General features: G+C 39.7%; 1 protein-coding gene across 8 annotated transcripts in view; it reads right to left on the bottom strand.

Moving 5' to 3' along the window:
* SGIP1 (SH3GL interacting endocytic adaptor 1) overlaps positions 1-25,842 on the bottom strand; it is a 199,897-nt gene that overhangs the window by 84,144 nt on the left and 89,911 nt on the right. For 4 of the 8 annotated variants that reach the window (XM_030326944.1, XM_030326946.1, XM_032594315.1 and 1 more), the window contains exons 4-8: positions 22,977-23,048; positions 19,267-19,323; positions 14,592-14,646; positions 13,656-13,831; positions 101-112 (exon numbers count right to left, since the gene is read on the bottom strand). In XM_030326944.1, coding sequence (XP_030182804.1) covers positions 101-112; positions 13,656-13,831; positions 14,592-14,646; positions 19,267-19,323; positions 22,977-23,048 — 372 coding nt within the window. Of the gene's footprint in view, positions 1-100; positions 113-13,655; positions 13,832-14,591; positions 14,647-19,266; positions 19,324-22,976; positions 23,049-24,877; positions 24,962-25,842 lie in introns of all 8 variants that reach the window. The other 4 variants (XM_032594314.1, XM_032594316.1, XM_032594318.1 and 1 more) reach the window with 2 other exon arrangements.

Here is a 25,842-nt window from a genome sequence, read left to right as displayed (position 1 = left end):
GTTTAGGTGTTAAACACAGTCAATCATTGGATATGCAGATGATGAAAGTGAACAGAATAAATAGCGTTTGACCAAAATGTGGAAAGGACTTATTCCTTACCGGACTTTTCCTCTAAAAAGCGTAGCATGAGGAGGAAAAAGAAGAGAAAAATGAGAGAAGTGAAAAGTATTTTCAAGAAGAAGCAGGTCAAGCCTCAGAACAACCTCACTTAAAGCAGCTCTCAAGGAATTGCTCTTCTAATGGTTTCCCCTGGGTGTGTGACACAGTCATTCCTATGCCACTGGCTCTGGCTTGAAGAACGGAAGAATGTGGCACCCCAAAATATGCTACTTTGGTATATTGATCACTGTGAACTGCAAGCATTTGAAAACGGTAAATGCAGGGAGATGCTTTCTCTGAACAACCCTCATCTGTCTAAAGATAAAGCCTCCAAAAGAATTGTCATCAATCCCCTTCCCAGGGGTGTTATCAATCAGGAAGGATTGACTCATACCATGGAGAGGAAACCAGAGGTGGATCCCACGCCCTGACAACTTTGTCACAAACTATTCTTTCCGTCTATTCTTGTAAGAGCTCTTTTACCTTTCCTAAAGATCAGACACTCTCCCTTCAGAGGCCTACATCCCCTCCCCTAATTCAGAATTCTAAAGCCACCTCTTTGACTTACTTATTTTTCCTGGGTGTCTCCCATGGATACAGGAAGTCTCCCATGTATACACTTGTTAATAGACTTTGTTTTTCTCTTATTAACCTGTCTTTTTGTTAGAGTCCCAGCTGAAAGCCTATGTGGGTAGAGATAAAGTTTTGCCTTCCCTGTAAGTTCCAGCTGTAGAGGGCATTGGTGTGGCCTTCATTTGAGCACATTGTAACCTCTCTTTTGAATGCTTTTATCAAATAGCTTTTATCAAATAGATGTGTGCCTTGAAGATAGAAAATTATGCTTTGTGATTTGGAAGATGGCATAATTGCAATGCAGCTGAGCATGGTCATAAAACTAATACATGAGATTATCCAGAAACTCCAGTTTTGTCAGGGAACCCGGTACCCATCATCTTCTCTCAAGATACCCTGGCTAGAATCACCAGTTCTTTCATCCCATATTTTATGTCTCCCCACTCCCCACGGACATTAGCAAATTACTTTCCTGGTGAGTGGTTGCTGGCCCCTCAGAATGCTCTTTTATTTCCTGGGCAACTGTCTTGGTGAGGGCCTCATGTCTGGCTGACGGTAGAGCTCCACTGGCCTTGTATACGCACTTCCTGGCTGATGGTCCTATTTCCAGTTTTATCTCCTAAATTCATCCTCTGCTCTACCTCCAGAACTATTTTTCAAAATAGTGAAGTGAATATATTACTCTGCCCTTCAAAAACCTCCCAATCATACAAAAATTAGAACGCATGCTCCATTCTATGTCAGTTAGGCCTTCACGATGGGCTCCAATTTACCCTCACATCTTCACCTTCCACTGCTGTTCTGCATGAAGCTCACACTTAACCTTGGAGGCTCCTGGTCATCTGAATGTTCGCTCCACTCACACACTTCCCTGCCTTCTGCTCAGGCTGCCTCTGTAGACTTCGAGGCCTTCTCCTTCTCCCTCAATTACAATTTTACTTATTCTTTAAGGTCAGGACCTTTTCTTCCATTGAGGCCTTCTCCAATGTTCCCTGTCAAAATCAGTTGTTCCCTTCTCTGGTTTGATCACAACACATTCCTTTTGTTCAAAAGAACAAACTCATGTTGAAGGTTTTTCTGCTTGCCTGGCATTTATTAGCCTCAGAAAAACCAAGGTATGCATTGCTAGCATATTTTTTGCAGTTCTTATTTTGTCCTGTTTTATTTAGGTGTCTCCACTCGATTATTAACCCACAGTAATGGTCATGAGTGGACTCTCTCTGGTCCCAAACATAGTGCTAGGCACACAGGAAGCATTCACACATGTTTAGGAATTCCCTTTCTAGGGGCCATTAAAACACTATAAAATGCATAGTATCTTTTAAAATACAGAAAGATGAACTGGTCTCTGAAATAAAGCTGAATTGTATATGCCCCAAGGGATGTGACTCTCTTTGTAATGGTTCCTTCACCAGCTCCTATAAATGTTTCACTTAGCTCCTACTTAACTCTTGGTCTCTCTGCTATTAGTGACCCCAGGGTCGAATACATATTACAAAGGCTCCCAGGAAGTAGCACAGCTTTGTACAAACATTAGTATAGAGCTGTGTGATCAGATCTTGGGGCAGGGGTGGAGAATGTTCTCTCACAGCCAAAAACTAATGCTGCAGAATAACTGAGGGTCAAGATAGGTGCTGACATTCTTGGTGCTTTTGGTCCCAGACCCTTGGTAAGTAGCACAAAGAAATGAAAGTTATTAAGGTCCATGTTCTCAACCTACAGATAAAAAGAAATTCTTGGGTTAAAATCAAATAGCTTTAAAGGAGTTGTCATGGAAGGAGGAGCAGGAGCTTTTGTATATTTAAATCAGCTTAACCCCTTATTCTCTGGATGCTTTTGAGCAGGCTGTACTGCATCTCAATTCCGTAAGGCAGGGATGTAGATTTGTTGCGGAATTGTAGGAATTTGTTGTGGAATAGTTGTAGGAATGTTATGAGAATTAAAAGATGTGGATGATATTGAGCTAATGTTTACTGAGAACCTTTACCTTTACCTTGGTGTCCTTGTTATTTCTAATTTAGCAGTGAGGACAAGGAGGCTTAGATAAATTCCAAGGCCACACAGTTACTAAGGAGCAGAGCTGGGTCTGGTTCCCAGCTTACCTACCTCCCCAGACGCTGGTTGGGGTGGGTCTATGGCACAGACCAAGTCCCCTAAACTGATTAACCCATTCTCAGGGCCTTATCAGCATTGGGATCTAGAAACAATACAGGTAAAGGCTCACAGATCGAACATCCTGGAAAATAATCTTGGGTCTTTCCAAGACCCAAAGAAAACTTTCCAAAGAAAACAGTTAAATAATACACCAGGGCTATCTATCAGAGCAGGTCTCAGGGAATGAGCTTTTCAGAACGTGAACTTGTGTTTCTAGGTATGGTTTCAGATCTTGGAATTAAACTGTTTGTAAGGTAAATTTCTCAGCCTTTTCCTAGAATTAAATGTATTGAATTAGAATCACAAATGATAAGGACTCCCCCCCACCCCCTCCCCACCACCGCACACCTTCCCAATCCAGACTTCATGATGATTAAACCATTTTTATTCAATATGTTGTTTGTTTTAATTGTTAGCAGTTCCAACACCTAGGCTATGAGCTCTGGCTTAAGGACTTCTTCAGAATGTCACACGAATGAACAAAGGGAAAAAAACCCTATAAGACAATTCTCCTTTGGGGAAAACAAAGATATTAATGAGCTCATAGCATCAGAGTTGATTTTTCATTGTAGAAAAGCTACTAAGAGAACTGGAAAAGAGATGTATACCCCTGGGTGCACTTGTACAGAGAAACTGAGTGAATTTTTGGACTGGTCAAAACATATACCTAAAATACAATCAACGAATCATCTCTCATGCAGGGATTGTCCTGTGCTGTGGCTTGAGAAAGAATAATTCTCTGATTTGCAAGCCTTGTTGAAAGGCAGCTCACCCTTACCCTAAACCACTTTCTAGTGCAAGGAGTCATTCAAGTTAGGTCTTGTTGAGGCCTACATTTCTGTGCAAGGGGCTCAAAAGCAACAACATTTGCAACTGAACTTAGTTTAAGACCCAGAGCTGAAGCAAACAGAGGTGAATGAAGAAAGTACACAGCAGAGTTTAGTGATCCTCACACAGAGGTTTTGTGCTCTAAATACATCCTTGCACTCTTAACAAGGAACCAGCTGCCATGGGAATTTGGGGCACCAACTTTCATAAGAGTGGAACCAAGACATGAAAAAACCAAGTCTAACCTATAAGCTTCATCAGTCTGCAGCCGTTTAACCTTAAAAATAAGATGGCTGTATTTTGGATCTTTATATTTAACGAATGAGATTTGATTATAAATATAACCAGTTCTTATCAGTTATGTATGACAGAAATTAAAAAAAGATAATTCATTTAGATATTTATTGAGTACCTAATAAAGACAAGACACTACTCTAGGTATATTGCTGAACAAAACAATAGGAACAATAGACAAAATGCTCTAATAAGCTTATTCTGGGGGCCAGAGGAAGGAGATAGGCAATAAATAATAAACATAATAAAGAAGCAAACTATCTTGGACTTCAGGAGATGCTAAATGCAATTTTTAAAAGTTGAGCAAATAAAGAGGTTTGGGAATGCCAGGGTAGACAGTTTTATAATTTTTCAATAAGGTAGTCAGGGTAGGCCATTGAGAATGTGACTCTAACAAACTCCTGAGCCTGAGAGGGACGTCACACTGTGGCCATTTGGAGGAAGGAGGCTCAGCCAGGGAGCCAGGTTAGAGTGGAATGAAAAGGAAGAGTGGCAGGTGGTACCCTGCAGGTTGGGGGTGTCCCCACCATGATGGTCTTGAAGGCCACTGCAGAGATTTTGGATTTGTTCTGTTCCAATGCAGCGTATGGCCGTTACTTAGCAGGAATTCTCTGGTGTGGGGGTTTAGTAACTGTTGGTTGCCGAGAAGAGCCATAGCTGAGACAGATGAAGCAAGCTCAGAAAATGCCTGGATGTGACATATGCTGTCATTTTCATTACTCTTTGGAAGCTGATTTTGATTCCCTAGGTATCAAGTTAAAAAAATAAAACAGAGATGGGTTTCAAATAGGTTAGGAAGTGGAAAGGAGTTTGTACTGGGCAAAACAGAGTGAGGCCAGTGCATCTTGCCTTCCGTGTCTGTTGGATGCTTCAGGATAAGAGTTCAGATGGGCTCACTGGCCCTGTACCACTGCTGTGCTGGTAGCCGATTCCAGTGATGGTTCCTACCTTCCATGGGCAGTGAGGGGCTGTGTGTTAGACAGAAAGAAATCTCACCTATACTATATTCTGTTCATTATGAAATTTCCCCCAGTCGCCGAAGAAACATTTTCTGATATAATGAATTTGAGTGATTCATACTCTAAGAGTTTTTTTTTTTCCTAAAACAATTAAAAAGTACATCTATTGCTGTAGATTATTTCAGGCACTAAAAAAAAAATTCTCCTTCAAGGGACTTTTTTCTTATATTGTTATACTTATTTTTATACTGTGATTCGTACACTTACAGAAACTTCTTAGTACAAAAATAAATATAATAGTATAAAAAAGATAAGACGGTATGTACCACTAGGTGACTAAAACCTGAGGCTTTAGTTTTGAGAACAGGGGCGCCTGCGTGGCTCAGTTGTTTAAGGGTCCAACTTCGGCTCAGGTCCCGATTTCACAGTTCATGAGTTCGAGCCCTGTGTCAGGCTCTGTGCTGACAGCTCCAAGTCTAGAGCCTTCTCAGAATCTGTGTCTCCCTCTCTTTCCCTGCCCCTCCCCCCTCACACTCTGTCCCTCTCTCAAAAATAAACATTAAAAAAAATAGGTAAGAGACAGACATCTCACTGGATATGTGGGTTCAGGGGAAGAGAATTATGACAAAATACTGGCACTCAGAAAAGAAGAACATGTTAAGTTAAACTTTAAAAAAAGAACTTGCACACTGTAAGAGAATAAAGAGAGTTATTGTTCGTATTATTCATCCATCCAATATTGCAGGAAAATGGGTGAACTGCAAGGGGAAAGATCAAAGAAATGGAGAGCCATAAATCTGCTCTCCTTCTAAAATGTGAGGGATGTACGTTGCATTTTGTCATAGCAAAATACCAAGCTCCATTTCATTTCCCACAGTGAAGAACATCCATCCACCACCCAAGTATTTTCTAAGTACCTCCTACGTGTCACTCAATGTTGTAAGTCTTGAGGGAAAATGTTGTAGGTCTTGAGGGAAGGCTCCACCCATGGGCTAAAAACCTGAGGGTCTGGGTTCTTACTGAATCAATCATAAAATATACTGTTACAAACTTATTTTCCAAATTGATTGCTTCATTACAGAGCCCGATCTACTCCCTTTAGGTCCATCAGGTAATAAAAATAGTTTTACATTCAAACTGTATACCAGAAGGACCAACACAACCAAGGCAGAAGAACATAATGATATAAAAATTAGCCTTTTTGATGATAATTAGCACTGTAATTAAAAGCATGCAATTCAGGAATTTCCTGCCTCTGGTTGAGGACATATTAATATTTTTATGTGTCAAAATTGTGGCTATATTGTCTCACTTAGATTTTAAGCTGGTAACAGAAATTGAGGATGTTAGGCCTCTAATCCTGGTGATTATGTTTCTGAAACCGCCCTCCCCAATCAGATCTAGTTGTCTGAGATAGAACAAGATGGAAGAATCTGGAGTTATGCAAGGAAATTCTAATTCTTACCCTCACAACATGGAGCAAAAGACCATGTGGTCAGAGGGCCCAACCAACATTAATTGGCAAAATAATGACGAAGGCAATCCAGATTGAATTCATATTCTGCCCATTTTCTAGAAGATAAAAATATCCAACACACAGATTTCTTCTTACCAGCACAGGATGGGCATGAAAAGTATGGAAAAATGATATTTTTTTCCTAAAAAAAATTAGTAATAAAGAACAATAAATCTCAGGTAGGAAACTAATTCTTCTGCAGTCCATGGCTTATTAGAGTGTAGGAAAGAGAACAATATGTTTTGAAACAGGAAGGTCCTACCCATTTCATCATCTATCCTTCTCTGTAAGGCCAGAAAAAAAAAAAAAAAGAGTGACATCCTATGTGTCAACTGGATGATTTTTGGTCAGGGTGCCTGCAGCTCTGTCTGGAGGGGGCTTCTCAGAATGCATCAGGGATATGGGATCTGGTCACAGTGTTTGCTCAGTATTTGCAGTGGGGTGTGGTAGCTTATATATCTGGTCTAGATCCAACTGATCATGTGTGCCCTGTGAAGCTCTCCTTAAAGAGTAGAACCCAAGCTCACCCTCTTCCCTTCTACCAGCTGCACTTGAGGTCTGTGCTGAGCACTTAGCATCAGAATGCACTCCTTAGCCTCCCCTTGCACCCTGCAGCAATCTTACTGGGAGCGAATGGCAGTGTGTAGGAGACTGGAGCTCTCCTCCCCCACTGATGACTCTTTGTTTTTACTGAACTCGATGGGGTGCTGAACCTTCTGCCAAAGTGAGGACAGGAAAGGGGGTGGTGTTACCAAGCAGCGGCAAATTCATGGATTTCACTCACTGGCAGGCTAATTTGGGGGTGGCAGGGTGGGTGGGCCACCTGGAATAGGCAAACAGCACCAGACTTTCTCCAGTTCAAAGCTATCGCCCTCTCCCCATATTTTTTGATTAAATAACTCTGTTATGGATTGCAAAGCACCAGGAATAAGCTTAAACTAATAACTCCTTCTGAATGCCATGCCATATTCTTTAATTCCTTATAGCACTGAATCTTATAGGGGAAGGGGAGAAGGCACCAACATATATGCCAGGTGAGGTCAACACCTGCTCCTACATCATTTTGCATGCCTGTGTTGGGTTAACAATTGGTTTGACATTTGGATATCAGCCCTCTTCTCCTTGACTTTGCTCAAGTCCTCCCTCTCTATTTTTATATTCTTTCTCACTCTTGCAAATGTCTTAAAGAAAAGTGGAGATGAAAGGGGAACTGATACTTATAGACCCCCTCCTGGGAGGGGAGGCACCTAACTGGGCATAATCAGTTAGGCACCTAACTGGGCATAATCTCTTGTTCTCTTCACATTAGTCCTGCAAGAGGATGGATATTCTTGTTCCCATCTTACAGATTTGGGGTCTGAAGCTCCATGTTAAGCAACTTGCCCATGGACACCGATAACAAGATATAGACTCAAAAGCCTGTGTTCTTCCTACTCAACCAATGTGCTTGAAGGAAATGTTCTCTTTCTTGGTCTCCTTGCTATAACCCCAAACCGCCCCTAAAACAGAAAGCTTTCCACAGAGGCTCTTGAGTCAGAATACACAGTAGAGTATTCACCCTTAGAGGGATTTAAAGATAATGGAATTATAGACCCTTACTCTGTAGATGAAAATAAACTACTGTGTTTTTAACTTGGCAGAAAGGAGGCAGACGCTGAAGGTCAAGTTCTGGTCCTCAGACTTTCAGCAGCGTCTCCATCTTTCTGAGTTAATTTCTTCTGTAAAATGTGATGATCACCACCTCTCTGCCTGCTTAGTACTGTGGCTGCTCATTCCATCTTTCTGATTATGACAGCATATATAAACTGTAAACTATTATTATAATAAACCTTCAACATAAAAAATGCTGACTGATTAGGAGAACTGAAAAATGTGAGCCATATAAAAACGAGGTGTCATTCCTTAACATTTAAAACAAAGGTGCCTGAAGTCTTCACATAAAATGAGAGACTTTTAATAAACTAGAAATCACACATGACACAGCAGTAAGGCTGCCTGAATTGTCAGCTCAGCCTTGCTCTCTTGTCACACGGAATGGCCAGGAGGTACTGTAGAAGGTATGTCCATGGATCGAGGGGGAAGAAAGCTTGGGAGGTGGGCTTCTGAGTTGGGATCAAGAGCCCTGAAGGGCTCATCAAAGTGATAGCCTTCAGAGTATGGTTTGTGGGTACTCAGAAGTTGTATGCAAAATGTTTTCGATGAGCTAATGAACTTTGAATTTTTCCCCTGGAAAGAGAGCCAATAGCTTTCATCAAAAGTAGTATAACATAGTGGGTAAGAGTTCTGAATCAGAATCAGATCTTCTGGGTTTAAATCCCAGGAACTTTGCTTATTAGCTGTGACATCGTGGGTGAACTTAATTAATACTTCCATGTCTCAATTTTCTCATCTGTAAAATGTGGGTAGTAATAGTACTTAGTTCATAGAGTTGCTATGAGGATAAATGAATTAATATGTGTGAAGCATCTGACACACAGCACTCAAATTTTCACAGCTGCCACCACCACCACCATCAGCATCATGAGTTTTCAAAGTGGTCTTAGAGGATGTTGACAGGTATTCTCCATGAATACTCTTGTTGTTCTGATTAATAATAGGTATGATTTACTAAGGTTCTTAGCTTGCCCCTATCAGAGAACTGACTGATGTAGCAGTATAAAGATTATTCACCTCAGTCAAACTCAGGACAACTCTGAAGGGACAGCCTAACTGTAGAGTTCCCATAGGGTCAGCTCAGGGTGCTGTTGGGCATGCAATACAGCTTAATTTCCCCTTCTACCCACCTTACCCCATAGGAGTTGAGCCCAAGGTCACTCCTTAATAAATAAGTTGCACAGTAAACTTGGAGTTGGAAAAGGAGATGGTTTGTCCTTTGTTAATCCTCTAAACAGCACAGCTACAATCAAGGACAAAAGTTACACAGAGATAGCATTCGGGCTTACTAATTTCTTTCAATAATGAAACAGCCTGCCTCAAAAAAGCAGTGTACTTTGCAAGACAGAAGAAGCACTATTACTATTGAAAGGGTCAGTATCAACCAAACAAGTTGGTATTTTAGTGAAATTTGTTTCTGTTTATCTGCTCCTGGCTAGCATGTTGCATAGCATCACTCATATTTAGAATTTAGTGATTAGAAATTTTTACAAGGAAACTTCCTGGGTTCAGTAGAATCTGGGAATAATTTGAAGGTAAATGGGGAAAAAATCCATTTCCTAATGAACTCTCAGAAGTAATCTGAGATTATTTAAGATACAATGGCAGAAATTGTCAATGCCCACCACTGTTCATTTACTCCTTTGTCTTTACCTAACAGAACCCTGCCAAAGACTACATTTCCCAGACTCCCTTTTAGCTAATGTGGCCATGGGACTAAATTATGGCTAGTGGTAGTGATGTTTGCAGACTCTGAGTGAAATCTTTAAAGGAAACCATGTGCCTTTTACTTTCTCTTTCCTTCATCCCAAGGTTGGAACATGGAGACGATTGATGGTGGGTGGTAAGGCAGCAGTAGCCTCAGAAAGGTGAACAATAGTTTCTGGGTTCTTGAATAACTTCTGGACTCAGACTCAATTACCCATCTGAGGTGCCTACCAGTTTTGACTTTTACATGGGAGACAAGTAAACCACTTATTTTGTTTAAGCCATTACTATTTTGGTCTGTGTTAAAGCAGCTGTACCAATATTCTAACTTGTACAGATACCAAATCAACAACTAAAATCTAAGTGCTGTTCATTCTTTGCCCAATCAGCATAGTATCAGGAGACTACACTATGAAAAGAATAGAAATGAACATACTTGCCTGTGAGTTAACACTTACATCACCCCCCTCCGTTTTTTGTTGCTCTGTCTTATCCTGGCCCACATTATATTTTACTTCTGTATAAAAATCAAGGGCCAAGGCAAGATCCGGACTGAAATTATGTTTATTTGTCTATATAGTAGGATTTTTGCCAGCAATTAATACCCCAATTTTCTATGCTGCTGATGCTTTGTTTTGGGGATGAGTAATTTTCAGATAGGTTTATATTATATATATATACATAGATGTATGCATTCATTCATTCAACCATCCATCCATCCATCCATTCATTCATTTATTGAGTAATTTGACCATGTAGTGTGTACAGGGAGCTATTCAAATAAAATGAGAAGCAATTCATGATAAGAGATATCAAATGGGTTAAAATTCATTGATACATATTCACAGATGGCTGAGCAGAACAAGTGAAACATAACTTAATCTTAAAATTCTTTAAAAGAAATAGAAATGAGAAATCCAACATAAGGCATTGTTAGGAATCACTTGCCATTTAGAATTTCCTCTATTTCTATTGGAGTAATGATTGATGCTTTTGTAGCATAAGAACCATAACCAATGTGAAATATACTGATATATTATTAACTAGTGTAGACTCTATTTCTCTTTTTGCACCTGAATTAAGTGTAGACATATAAATGTCTGATTGCTTGGTTGGAAACATCTAAAGTTGCAAAAGGATCTGCCATTTTTATCATGGCACTAACTGGATTTCAAAAGTTTTTTCTAGTTATCTTGTACCGGAGATAACATACTGCATATGTCATTTATGAAATAAATGGGGTATACGTGGGTTATCTAGAAGAGGTTACGGATTCTAAAACCAAGAGTATATTCTCAGTTACAATCTCTCTTTTTACTTATGTATATCCAGAAGCACGCTTACCTTTCCCTAAAGTAGCAACAACAGCTCATTCCCCTACATTAAATATCAAAAATCACAAATATTGGGGAATCCTCATAATGGGTAGAGCCAAGTTCCCACATCAGAAGGAACCTGGGGGTCCGGGGGATGGTGGTGGTAGGGGGATCTGAGAGTCCCTTAATTCATGGTGTTGCTGGTATGCAGAAACAGCCTAACCTTGTAATTACTTTCTCTGAGTGCTCCCATCTACATTTCCCACTACCTTCCCTAACCAGAGTTTTAACCACATCATGTCAAGATATTACCATGAAAATAGGTGCTGAGAAGAGCTCAGAATAAACCACTCTTCTTGCTGCACCATCAATAACACAGCTAGTTGGAGGAATATCTGCTAGATGACCTGGCAAACATATTCTTTTTGATAGAGGGGATTTCATCTTTCCTAAATGCAACTAGCTTTTGGCCAAATATATGCTGTATGTCTGCAACAGTTTCAGTAAGTTCTCTTTTCTTTCTTTTTCCTTTTTTTTTTTTTTAAGTTTCTTTCACACAAATCTGTTCATTTAATCCCATGATCTTGTCTTCTTACACTTACCCCTAGGTAGCTTCCAAATGCCCACTAAGTGTGTTAGACCCTATGGAAAGGTAGATATAAACTGGTTTCAGGAGCTTAGGTAAATTTTAAGTTAATTTAAAACAACAGTTCAGTAAGTGAAAAATGATTTGAAAGATGTAAACTGAAAAGTCAAAATGTATGCATTTAAAATGCCCCTCTTACTAGAAATCACTGGTATTGCAGCCCTAATTATGGGTTTTAAATCTGTACTTTCCATTGCAGAGGGAAAGAAAGCACATATATTTCATGGCTCCTGTTTTCAGGGAGACATCTTACAATAGCAAGTGCGTATATGATTAAAAATCACCTGAAATATCATTTCCTGTGGTTGATTATTATTAACAATCATTTTATTCATCACTAACAGCAGTGATAAAGGCCATTATAAGCACTAAGCACTAAGGAAGGCATCATTATAGATTTTATTCATCCCAGGCAGAAAAATACTTATTCTCAGGAGATAGATGATTACAACTTCTTTAGAAATTTTTGTTGAGTTTTTAAAAGCACCTCAAAAATGGTTCAGAATTTATTATCTACCTCTGTCAGGGGGTTGCTGTAGGAAGATCAGATCTTTCTGAAGAAGATGCCAAGAACATATTAGCTGCTAGTTTGAGAACCTTCATCTGTTCCTTACATCTATTTTTAGAAAACAGTTGTAGCGTTTAGCAAACACCACTGAGAAAATACTGTACATGTTGGAACCCAGAATTCAGCAACTATAGAAATCTAGTAGGTGGGAACTGGGGGAAAGGAGAACAAATTGTAGAAAAATACCAATTTGAATAATGTAAGTAAGGTCTGCCTATATTTTAGGTGCCTGAAAGATGAGAGTATTTAAAACATTTTGATAATAAAATATAAGGAAGATTATGGGCTTTAATATCTTTATTTTTTTATGTTATTTTTTTTTCAATATATGAAATTTATTGTCAAATTGGATTCCATACAACACCCAGTGCTCATCCCAAAAGGGGTTTTAATATCTTTAGATTATGATCTGTGACATTAGATTAATGTTTCTTTTGGGAGCAGAGCAATGGAAATGTTGTTGTTGTTTTTAAAGAAAAATAATTTCCTTAGTTTTCTTCCCATGAGTTTCTAGGTGTTATATCATTAAAAAAAAAGACACTATGATGTGTTTTTAAAAATCACTGTTAGGGGGCACCTGGGTGGCTCAGTCGGTTAAGCGTCCGACTTCGGCTCAGGTCATGATCTCACGGTCCGTGAGTTCGAGCCCCGTGTGGGGCTGTGTGCTGACAGCTCAGAGCCTGGAGCCTGCTTCGGATTCTGTGTCTCCCTCTCTCCCTGACCCTCCCCCGTTCATGCTCTGTTTCTCTCTGTCTCAAAAATAAATAAACATTAAAAAAAATTAAAAAAAAATCACTGTTAGTAGGGGCACCTGGGTGGCTCAGTTGTTTAAGCGTCTGACTCTAGATTTCCATTCAGGTCATGATCTCACAGTTTGTGAGTTTGAGTCCTGCATCTGGCTCCAAACTGGCAGTGTGGAGGCTGCTTGGGATTCTCTCTCTCTTCCTCTTTCTGCCCCTCCCCAGCTCTCTAAGTAAATAAACTTAAAAAAAAAATCACTGTTAGTAAATATGTAAACCTCACATTATTCTTAATTGCTTCAGAAGTAACTCTGAATAATCTTTTTGTTATTTTTCCTTCTTTTTCAAATGCTTGCAGGAATGTAAGCCAAAAAGAAATGTGGTCCCATGTATTTTTGCCATTTTGCAAAGCACAAAAACAATTATAAAATGAGCAAAGCTTTCTAAAACAGAAGGAGCTGTTTAAGGTTTACATAAAATTCATAAAAGGGTGACCACATGCCAGCCTCCGGTTTAAGGGGTTTCTGATCTATTTAGCACATATGGGCAGAACACAGCTCTCTGTCCAACCTCATCAAAACTTGGCATAAACACCACTCACCACTGGTGATGGGGAAAGTGCAATGTTGCCTATCGATGCCTTCAGCTCATCCACGGTCACAGCACTCTTAAGAATGTCTTTAGATTGTAATGGCTTAATCTTGATATTAAATTTCTTGTGTGATTCTTCTTCCTCTTCCGATTCACTCGAAGAATAAAAGTGCTTTCCTTTGGTAGGTAGAACACAGTTAAAGATACAGAACTCTTTTTTCTACTGGGAAGCAATGATAAGTATAAGACAAGAGTGACTGCATATAGAGGCAGCAAAGGTATCCTTAGATGGCAGGAAAGGTATCCTTAGATGGCAGGAAATCAAAGCAAAATACACAGACAAATAAAAGAGCAGATTAGGAAAGGGTTCAAATTTATTTACCTTTCCTTGGTAAGGAAACATGATTAAGAATGGTGAATTTCTAGGAGCAGTAGTATAAGGTCCTACATTTTTGCTGCAGGTGGCCATTTGTTATGTCCCACTCAGTACAAACACGGACAGGCCCACGGGAGCTTTCCTGTCTAAGGAGAAAGGAAGGCCACTCTTGGGATGATTTGTGATGAGTTTCCAGTACTTTAGGGACGCTCTGCCCAGAGATGGTTTGTGGGGAGAGCACAGGTAAGAGCTATTTTCTAGTCACGATAAATGACATGGTCATATCAGGTTTTAGCAGACAACCCGGTACCCAGAATTTACACAATCTTTCCTCAGCACATTTTTCTCTTTCTCCTCTCTCTCTTTTCTATGAATAGATCAAGGCAAAATGCCTGCTTGTTAGTGATCAGGCTGTTCTCTGCTGTTTATTCATTTCTAATATTAGGGACAACAGGACTCAGGAAGTTTGGACTATTTCTTATTTCATCACCTTTTCAAAAATCTGAATTTATATACAGTCTTCTTACAGAAAATAAAGATTAAAATAAAAATAAAATAAAGAAAGGATATAGCCGGGTTCCTCAGGTCTGATGCTATAGCCTTCTTCATCCAGCTCAGGGGAGTTCTATAAAATACAAGTGCACATTAAGCATTTATTATCCTGACAAAAATCAAGGAATTATTAATTTTCCTTCTAGAGCTTCCTACTTAAAGATATAGACAGATCTTTTATTTTAACCTTTGGAAGTGAATGCCAAGCAGCGTATGCTTAGATATTTATTCAAGGATACTTGGAGAGTCTTTTTATCAGAAAAATAAACTAGGAATCAACTGTCAATGAAAGGAAACATTCAAAGAGCATTTATCATGCATTTCTTATAGGCCAAGGACTGTGCTAAGCAATATAGGGGAATACAAAATGCAAATTATTTTTCCTCTGGAAAATTGAAAAGTATTTTGGTAGGCAAAACATTTTAAAAAGATATAAAATACAAAACATCAGGGCGCCTGGGAGGCTCAGTTGGTTGAGTGTCCGACTTTAGCTCAGGTCATGATCTCACGGTTCATGGGTTCAAGCCCCACATTGCGCTCTGTGCTGATAGTCTGGAGCCTTCTTCGGATTCTGTCTCCCTCTCTTTCTGCCCCTCCCCCACTCATGCTCTGTCTCTCTCTCTGTCTCTCTCTGTCTCTCTCTCTCTCTTAAAAATTTTTTTTAAAAAAATTTAAAAAAAATCATTGATAGGGGTTTGAAGGAAAAGGAAATTAGTAAAGTCCTGCCTTTCAGGAGAGATGGAGAGGGTGAAGGGGGGGGTGGTGGTGGTAAGGGAGAGGCTGTAAGGAAGAGACACCAAGGCAGGAATGGATAGTATGGTTCAGATGGGGAAAGAGAGAGGCAACAACAAAGATGACTGACTGCAAAGGAAGCTGCACAGTGGGAGAACATAGGAAATAAGACCATGGATGGCCAACGTTCTGGAGGAAGAGTTCAAACTTCATGTGGTTGCTGCAACTTCTCAGGGTAGAAAGTAGCATCTTTAAGGTGTTTTGGAAGCATGCTTCAGGAATAGACTGTGGGCAGAAGAGACTGGAGAAAGGAAAGCTCATTCAAAAACTTGTATCAATCAGGGAAGATGTGCTAAGAATATGGACCAAGTTGTTGTTGGTGGGAAGTGATTAATCTTAGTTCTTTGTAACATCTGGCATAGGAAAAAAAAGGAGAGGGAAGGTTCAAGGAGACTCCAAGATTTCTACTGTCAAATCCTCAGGGACTGCTGGTATTTCTGACTGAACTAATTGTAACAGCAGGCAACTAACATTTTTAAAGAAAGGAAAGATAAAAGAGAATTTGCATGACTGGAATTAGTATTATTATCTTTGGGTTCCTATTATATGGTAAGTCCTGTGACTCCCACTTTATTTCATTAAACCTTCATTAACAATCCTATGTGGAAAGAATTATCCCATTCACTGAGGAGGAAACCAAGAGAAATGAGATGCCATTTTGCAAGAAAACACACCCCAGCGAATGGCAGACCTGTGCCTGGACTCCAGATATGTGAGACTATACCCTTATGCCCTAGAGATGAGGGTGAAGCCATTCAAGGGTGGCTCTTTTAAAGTTGTGGTTAGAGGCCTGGATGTGAGAAAGGGACAGAGTTGGAGAGAGAGATTTTGGAGTCACTGAAATGATAAAAGTGCTATGACCATAGAGAGAAAGAAAGCCTGAATGCTATGGAAAAAAGCCACCATTTAAAAAAAAAATTTTTTTTTTAACGTTTACTTATTTTTGAGACAGAGAGAGACAGAGCATGAACGGGGGAGGGTCAGAGAGAGGGAGACACAGAATCCGAAACAGGCTCCAGGCTCTGAGCTGTCAGCACAGAGGCCGACGCGGGGCTTGAACTCACGGACCGCGAGATCATGACCTGAGCCGAAGTCAGCCACTTAACTGACTGAGGCACCCAGGCGCCCCAAAAAGCCACCATTTATTGAGCATTTATTGTTTCTCTCTTGCCCTTCTTCAGTACCTGAGGTTATTTATTTTTTTTTAATTCAAGTGTATTGAGGTCACTTCCCTGATAAAAACCTGACCCTGGCTTCTCACTGCACTTGGAATGAAAGCCCAGGGCCACCGTGCAGCTCACAGCCCTGTCTGATCTGGCTCCAGGTCTGAGATTCCCTTCCCGGATCCTCTTCAGCTGCAAGGCCTTCATTCTATTGTTAACTTTTATGGTTTGAATACATAAGCTCTTTCCCATTTCAGGGTCCTCATAAATGCCATTCTCTCTGCTTGGAATTCTCTTCTCTTCAATGTTCAGTCAGTTAACCCCTACTATACTTAAGGGCTTTGCTTAAGGGTCACATCCTCCATGGGGCCTTCCTTACTCTCCCCTCTCTCTGCCCAAAGCAAGATGACATAATCTCTTAAGAACAAAAACCTTTCTTATTACTTCGAGAAAGTGATGTCTAATGTATAATCACAACGACAATTCCTATGTGACCTGATTAGTTTTCAGGACTAAACAAATTTGAGGGAAATTATGCTCCATTTAAGCATTCACAGTGTTGACCAGGGATAGCGCTAGAGTGTAGGGTTTAGAGGGGGTAATATTACTTTGATGAGTAATTTGGTATTTTTACTGTCATACTTCTTGTTTGCTTACAACATCCCATTTTTGTGTATTAAAGAATCCTACAAAATATAATAGAGGTCTTTCTTGGTAAAGAAGAATTAACTCTGGGAAAAGAAAGCATATTTTCTTAATATTTAGTAGCTTCCTTTATAACATTATTTGTGAACAATTTGGATTTAGGGTAACAGAGGGATCGGCATAGATTTTAGGGACTTGAACTGCTAAAAATACCTAAAAGATCCCAATCCCGGGAAACAGATATGAGAGAACCAGGTGATGAGGTTGGCAGAGTGACACGTTTTAGACTGGAGGAGTGGGAAACATCAAGAATGTAACCTGCTGGGGCAGCTGGGTGGCTCAGTCGGTTGGGCATCTGAATCTTGATTTCAGCTAAGGTCATGATCTCACAGTTCCTGAGATCGAGCCCTGATTCGATTCTCTCTCTCCCCCTCTCTCTTTGCCCCTCTCCCACTCTCTCTCTCTCTCTTTCTCTCTCTCTCAAGATAAAGTAATAAACCTGAAAAAATAATTTAACCTGCTGAGCTTTAGTTTTCTTTTCTATAAAAGGCAAATAATATAATGCAAAAAGCATTTGCTTTTTAAGGCTGTGAGGATTCCACAGCATTTAATATTATGACTGACAAATAGGGAATATTCAATAAGTGGTGGTATTATTTACTGTACAAATAAAGTTATTATCAACAAATATGCAAAAGCTTTAACATTAAAATTAGCTTTTATGCAAGGGAGGTTTGGTCAAGACAGTCATCTAAAGAACATACATGCAAAAGCATTTTGTAGGGATTGTGAATTTAGGTACCTACTGTATAATAGAAATGATCTTTGATGTGCATATGATTTACATGTTTTATATGATTAGAAATCCAAGAATCACTGTGGCTGTCCTGTTGTGGTTGGTGAAGTGGGTGTTGATGTAAATCAGTTTCCAGGGGAATCAGGTGGAGAGTTTAGGTGTCAGCTGAGAGTCACCGTCACTCATTGAAAAGCAACAAGTGATTGTCACTTGACCTGGGAAAAGTCTGTACCACGAGGTTCTGTGAATTGTTTTGTGCTATGGTCTGAATGTTTGTGCTCCCCTCAAATTTATATGTTGAAATCTTAACCCCAAAATGATGGTGTTAGGAAGCGGGGCTTTTTAGAGGTGATTGGGTCCTGAGGGAGGAGCCATCATCATTGGGATTAGTGTCCTTACAAAGGAGATCCCAGGAGGTTATAGCTAGAAGGTGCCATGCACAAACCAGAAAATGGGCCCTCAACCAGACACACCAGAAACCGAATCTGCCGGCACTATGACCGTGAACTTCTCAGCCTACACAACTGTTAGAAATAAATTTTTGTTGTTTAGAAGTCACTAAGTTTATGGTATTTTTGTTATAGCAGCCTGAATGGACTAAGACACTATGAGACCAAACCCCAGAGGTTAACTGATTGACTTGATTCTCAAAGCTGCTTAGAAATAGAACCAGGACTGCAACATTTGGACTTAATATTTAAAAAGGCATTTTTTAAAAATACATATCAGGGGCGCCTGGGTGGCGCAGTCGGTTAAGCGTCCGACTTCAGCCAGGTCACGATCTCGCGGTCCGTGAGTTCGAGCCCCGCGTCAGGCTCTGGGCTGATGGCTCGGAGCCTGGAGCCTGTTTCCGATTCTGTGTCTCCCTCTCTCTCTGCCCCTCCCCCGTTCATGCTCTGTCTCTCTCTGTCCCAAAAATAAATAAATAAATAAATAAATAAATAAAAATACATATCATAGGCTAGGCAGGAACTAAAATAATCTGCAAATAATGAGCTCATTGAATCCTTTCAACGATGTTATAACGTAACTACTGACTTCATTTCTGTTGGTCAGGAAATAACCATCCCAAAGCCACACACAGAGGATCAATCTGTGGAGGGGCTAGGTCATGAACCCAGTCTAACAGACCCTAGGGCTCTGAAACTCTGTAACCACCCTAAGCATGTCAGGCACTGCCTAATGAGATGGAGAATGTTTCACTTATTTCTATGTCTTATTATAAACATAAGAATGCCTCAACTCATTTTCAAATTGTGAAATACTTAATAAAGAAAAACAATGTTCTGATACTCACGTATCTTTCCCAATCAATTTCTGCATAAAATCCATTTGGTGCCCCGTTACTTTTCTTCTGCAATAAATTTGAAAATAAATTTAGAAGAGAAACATTTGAATAAGAGACAAAGAACAAAGAACACTTAACTCTTATCTGTATTTAGCAAGAGCTATCAAAATCCAGCACTGGAAAGACAAATTAGAGCAGCCTATTAAGCAACCACACTGGTGTAACTGAATGGTAAATTGAGCTGCCATGACACTGCATAAAAGAGCTTACATACTTATTTCACAAAATACTGTAAGATACCTAAGCATAGGAATGGTAACAGCTAGTTGTTCAAATTTTATTGGTTACTAAAAAATTAGAAGCACCTACAGTATAATTTAATCCTCTATACCTTCAGGGGATATAACCAGATATATATATGGAAGCATTTTGACTGCCATGTTGTTCTCACATACAATTAGTTCCAATATACCTAAAGAGTATCTCTCCAAGTCATTAACTAATCTTCCTTTAGCTTTTCTAACACTGACTCAACTTTTCCCTAACCACCCCCTTGATAGAATGTAAGGGGAATCAACTCCAAGTTAATTCAGTTCCTAGGTATTAAAAATAGTTTTGTTATTCTTTCCAAGTGGCTTTTCTTATCAAATTATTAAAATAGAATCCAAGGATTGATTGTGGGGATTTCTGTCATCCGTGTGTTCTATGGCTTCATGAGCATACGTCATTGCAAGATGACTGGATATCAGCCATTACTCTTTGGATTCTTTTCAAGTTCTATTTTAGCACCTAAACAATCATGATATATGGCCACAAGCATTTGAGTAAGGCTGTGGCATCATATAAACAGAAATTTCTAAGATTCCCTACTTTCTGGGAGCAACGGACAAAAACACAAATCAGGTTGGTAAGGGAGGGTCCATTCAACAACATTCCTGTGTTTAGCACATAAAACAATGGTATGTCACCGAGAACTAGCAGAACTCAGAACAGCACGTATCAAATAGTGAAGCATGCGGCTTGAGGACAGGACTTCTAATTTTACAATCACAGATAAAATCCACTTGAACTACAACATTGAACAGCTAACATCTAGTTTGACAAATAGGTAGGAGAAGGAAGTTTTCATGTATGCATATCACTAGAAAAGCAAATTAGAGGTAACCTAGTAACCATTGTCATTGATTACTGAATGCTGGACTGGGCATTCTAAGAACTAGCCTAGTTTATAGCTAGAGTGAATAGCGGGTAAGGCATAGATATTGTGTCCATGCCCTCTTTCTTCCTCTTCTTATACACCACCACTGCACTAGAATGCACAAATACAAGAACTCTGCCATGCTTCTAGCACCCAGGAACAGTGACTCCGTGACCCTCTTTTTCTTTGTTTTGCTCCTGACAAAGATTATATACTTTGTCAGACTACACCATTTTAACCTTTTCACAGAATTGCCTTCATTGAATTAGTGCTTCAGCAATACTCTCCCTACTTTGAACAAAGGGCATTTTTAAAACCTGCCACATCATCCTTGTACCTGTATGAGTTATGGAGTTAAGGACAAGGTCCATTACATAATGTGCCATCTAATAAAAAAAAAAAAAAAAAAAAAAAACCTCTCCCATGGAAATGGATATGGTTCCTATTTTCTTTTTGTCATATTTACTCTCTTTTGTAATTCATACTTTACCAATCTATTTCCATATGAATTCTTTGCAAAATTCTCCAAATTCCTTTTAACAAGCATTGTAATAAATTCAATATACAGATTTGGTTTATAATGATGAGAAATCAAATGAACTATGTTGTTCCAAAGAATTAAACTCATGAATTTTGTGATCCCTATAGTATTACTATTAATATAAAGTTTGCTTCTGAAACAACTCTTAAATACAAAAGATTGTTACCTAAAAATCAAAAAGGTTAGGTAAATTACTGAGTTCAAACTTCTAGCTTGCTTCCATAGTAGTCTCATCTCCATACTCAAAGCCCTTTACAACCAAGATAGCTTATGTGTTCAGCTAAATAAATAAGTGTGTGTGTGTGTGTGTGTGTGTGTGTGTGTGTGTGTGTCTTTCTTGAGAACATATATTCAACATTATGGATAAAAAGTTCCTGATTTTTCGGGATCTGGGCTGAGTGAAAAAATTCCCAGTTTCCATGGAAACCAATATAGAAGACAAAAAGGAGAGAAAGCAAAATCTATAAAAAGAAAATGTCTTTTAAACTAGGAATCTTTTTAACACAAATACCAAACACAAACAACAAATCATAAACAATACACTTAGAGGCAGCTCTTCAGCACACAAGCACACACAAACATGGCTTTATCAGAGGAATTGGCAATTTGGCCTCACTCATGCTAGCGGATTATTATGAACATATTTGGCTTCACAAGTGGAAATGATCGAGTTTAAGTTTGGCTGGAGCCTGGCTGAATTGTTTTTGGCCAAACCCCAAGAAAAAAGCAATTCTCCTGGTTATACCACCAAAGCAAGGTACAGCTCATAGTAGTAATAGGGAAGGTAATGGCTCTTTTGATTTTTGATCGGAAAACACTGAAGAAGCAAGAAAGAATATAAGTAGGAAGATATCATTTAAAAACTAGGCCTCATAGTAAAAGCAATATCAGATATTGGCTAACATATAAATAGTGATTTTTCTCTTGGAGTTGGAGTTATGTATTCTTTTACTTCTTTCTTTTCTAAAATTCTACAATTAGCATCAGTCAACTTTTCTCACTTGAATATATGACTGTTACTTAAAGATAATTGAGGCTCATATTAATATTAGTCATGCTCTAATAGGTATTTTACTTTGGTCAGGCTTATTATCTGCTCTCAGATACTATGATGGGCTAAATCAATAAATGCAGTAACAGTTGTGTTCAATTATACGTTCATCAAATTTCTCAATTTCTACTGTGAATGCTTCTCTTTTCCAAGGTCAGCTCATGGCCATGTAGTGTTCCTTAGACATGAAGTATTAAAGATACATGGTATTCTACTTAAAAATTATCTTCTTGCCACCGAGGCAAGACTTGACTCACTTTGTAAATAATCCCATAGAACAGTACTGTTCAATAGAATTATCGGTGAAGATGAAAATATTCTATATGTGGACTGTCCAATACGGTAGCCACCGCCACAATTAGCTACGGAGTACCTGAAATGTGGCAGGTGCTACTGAGGAACTGAATTTTGAATAAGCATATGTAGCTACTGTACTGGACAAGACGGTAACAGTTGCTGTATAGTCTGGGCCTGGATCAGCATCCCTGACTCACCATCGTTTGGCCGAGTATATTCGTTGCCACAGGCCAAGGCCCTGCTGACTTCATGATGTTACTAAGATAGTGTTTATCCTAACAAATGACTACTCAAGTTGTATGGTGACGTTTATATTATAGCCAAAGCTTTCTTATAGACAGCATATTATTTTACAAGTTTGAATCCCTGTCCTTTGTCTAAGACAAAGGAAACACATGTCCTTTAAACCCAATTACTCTTTAAAAAGTATATTCAGGCATCAGTATATCAGGTCTATGTGGTTGATTTAAAAATTGGCCTTGGATATTCAAGAATAATTTAGAAATAGCTAAGAAAGTTTTTCTTAGATTGGTTAAATAAATGCCACTGTTTTTTTCCAAATTTCAAATTGGGATTTTACTCACTGTTTCTACAACCCCTTGGAAATTTTAAACTAAAATCTGTTTCCTTACCGAAACTTTTTTTCCTCCTTCACGCGCACACTCTGCTTTGTTATTGTAGGGTGGTTCATGTGGGCTGGGCTGCTGGAATTGATTGTTTTCATGTAGAAAAAAGTTGTTAAAGGATCTGTTTGTTCTTTAAGACACATATAAAGAATCACATGGAGTCAGCAAACATACCATAGAAGAAACAATTTCTAGGCCAAATCGTAGGGCCTACCAATCTCGGCAGGGTTCCTTAAGCAAGGAGTGGACTTTGGGGCCCATAATGAGGCTCTATTCAGCAGGCCAGTGTAGCTAGGCCAGGAGAAGAAGGGAGAAGGGGGAAGACGCATCCCAGGCACTAGGGATTACGTGGATCTGGGCCTCATTCAGCCAGAACTTAATTTACAGGTAGAGAACAGACACCGGGACACACCAAAGAGACTAAATGAAAATGGTTATATTTCCAGTAGGAGTCCAGTAAGTCGAGCTCTACCGTATATCCCTCCTTTTCAAAGCTTTCCTGAAGGTTGTCAATACGTACAGCATGAACTGCTGACAGCTTCAAATCTGGGCCCTTTCCTGCACACGCGTTCAGGATGAGCAGAGATCTTCTCACAGCAATGGCTGTGATTCCCTGTGCCCCCGGCCTGTGTGGATGGAAATCTAAACTGCTCAGGAAAATGTTTTGAGCGCACCCTGCACAAAGGTGAGTTGGTCTCTGGGTTAGAATGCATTGTCGCTCGCAGCTGCCTGAAGTTTCAGACATCATGCCAGACAGCTCTGCTGGAGGGACATTCACCAGTGGGGAGCGAGGCAAGCCCACCTTCACACCTGCAGCCTTGCCATGAAGCCTCTGTAGACTAACCCTCAAAAGTGCGGTCACCAGAGATGGGCTTCATTAAGTTTTGAGAAACTGAAATTAAATAGGCATCAGTACATCGAACTTATCGCATAGCCATTTATAAGCATTAAGGGGGGGCACCACCACCTGTGGTTTGCAGAACCACATTAGTGAAACCATGCAGTTCAACTTCAGATACCCAGGAGACAATAATGTGGAAGCTAAATCAGCCAGGTAAAAGATAAAAGTGCACCTGGGTCCACGGACACAAGGGATTAAAGAAATCAGCCTGGGTTTGAAAGAAAATTGAGATCGCTAAGGACTGAATGCAAGCAGAAACTTGACTTCCTACAGCATTGATATGATAAGGAGTTCTCAAAATTTGGTGACCACAGTGAGTGAGGAATATCTGGGGAGTCCTTCCAAACGGTAAAACTAGCAGCTGGCTAATAAATGCCAATTATCTAGGAAGCTGCATTTACTTAGAATGTGGCCTTTTTCAAACAGGTCTGCCTTACTTCCTGAGAAGTCAAAATTAAACAATTCCTCTTTCCTAAAATCACGACCAGTGATATTTATGGCATTTCCAATTAGGGAACAAGGAGGGTGCCACTGCCGATAGATAAATATATGACTTGGATTGGTGGCAGGGAGAGAGATCTCAGGGAGCTCAGCTATGAAGCCCTGACTTAGGGTGCACGAATCCACAGAATCACGGCTGGGCTCTTTAATGCAGCACATGCTCGTCATTGCCAGCTGCATGCCAGGGCTGCACCCACATGCCAGGGCTGCGGTTCTACCAGAGATTTAAACTGGTGGTCCCTAGAAGAGCAGAGAACACTGAGGTAGCAATGGGGTAGGGAGTGAGGAGGTGGCGGAGGGCAGGAGGAGCAGGGCGTTAAAGAAAAAGGGACAAGACTGAGGTAGAGGGAGAGAAGCAGGAAACAGCAGTCTAGCCTAAGAGCAGCAGGGACAGAAAGCAGAGAATAGCTAACAGAGCCTTGCCGAGGTCAGAATGAAGGAGACAAGAGAACCCAGGGAGGGGACCAAGACAGAAGCAGAGAGAAGACACAGAAGCAGAGAGTACCTGAGACAGAGTTAACGAGAGGGCTCTGAGCCAGAAGCAAGAGGTGAGGAGAAGCTGAGTCTTCTGGGTCTTTTTTTTCCCCTGCTGAATAGAGCCTTGATTATAGTGTTACCCAATGTCTGGTCAATTTATGTCTATTTTCTTAACATTTCATGGCGAGAACTACATGAATGCAAAAGGGACCCCAAAGCTAAGAACCTTGAGTCAAGTATGGAAGAAAAAACTTCTGCTATAGCTGCAATTAACACCTCAATTTGAGTATAATATTATGAAGGGTGATTTTTTAAAAAATATTTTTAACCACCAGATTTATTTTAGTTCCCACTCCAGCCCAATGAGCCTAATGTGAGTCCATTTTTTTTTTTTTCAGTAACAGCTGTTCTTTTGAACCTTCTGAATAGGCGTCTGATTTAGATTCAAAGGAAGTCATTTTAGAAGTTGGTACAGACTCCCATAAGCTCAACTCAGATAAATCCAAGCCCATGTGCCATAGACTTCTTTAAAAAAGCAAGAAATCTGGTGGCCAGCAAGAAGTCAGAGTTACTGTTAAACCTAAACCCAGTGGACACATTTTCCTCCTTCAGGCTATAAATTCAGGCATAAGTGGTTTCAAGACCATTCCCTACTTAGGAATTTAATATAGAAAATGTATCTGCAACTCAACTAAAGGGGAAAACCTTCTTTCAATTTTATTGGATCTGAGCTCCATTATGACTTTGTGGCCTCTGTTGGAGAAAAACATTCTCACATAATGAGCTATTATATCATTAAATTGGAAATGAAATAACAGTTAATGGTAGCAGCCCCTGCAGGAACTGTCTGGCTTTTGACCCACCATATTGTTGAGGTTTGCTCGCCTACTCTGGGGCAGGATTTTAGGTGAATGCAATAAATAAGTTTAACTTGACCAAGACTGCATTTATATGTCCCATGCAATTACTACAGAAAATTACAACAGTGAGAGG

Source organism: Lynx canadensis, chromosome C1 (assembly GCF_007474595.2).
Source record: "Lynx canadensis isolate LIC74 chromosome C1, mLynCan4.pri.v2, whole genome shotgun sequence".
Taxonomy (NCBI): Eukaryota; Metazoa; Chordata; class Mammalia; order Carnivora; family Felidae; genus Lynx; species Lynx canadensis.
This window is presented reverse-complemented; position numbering and strand designations above follow the sequence as displayed.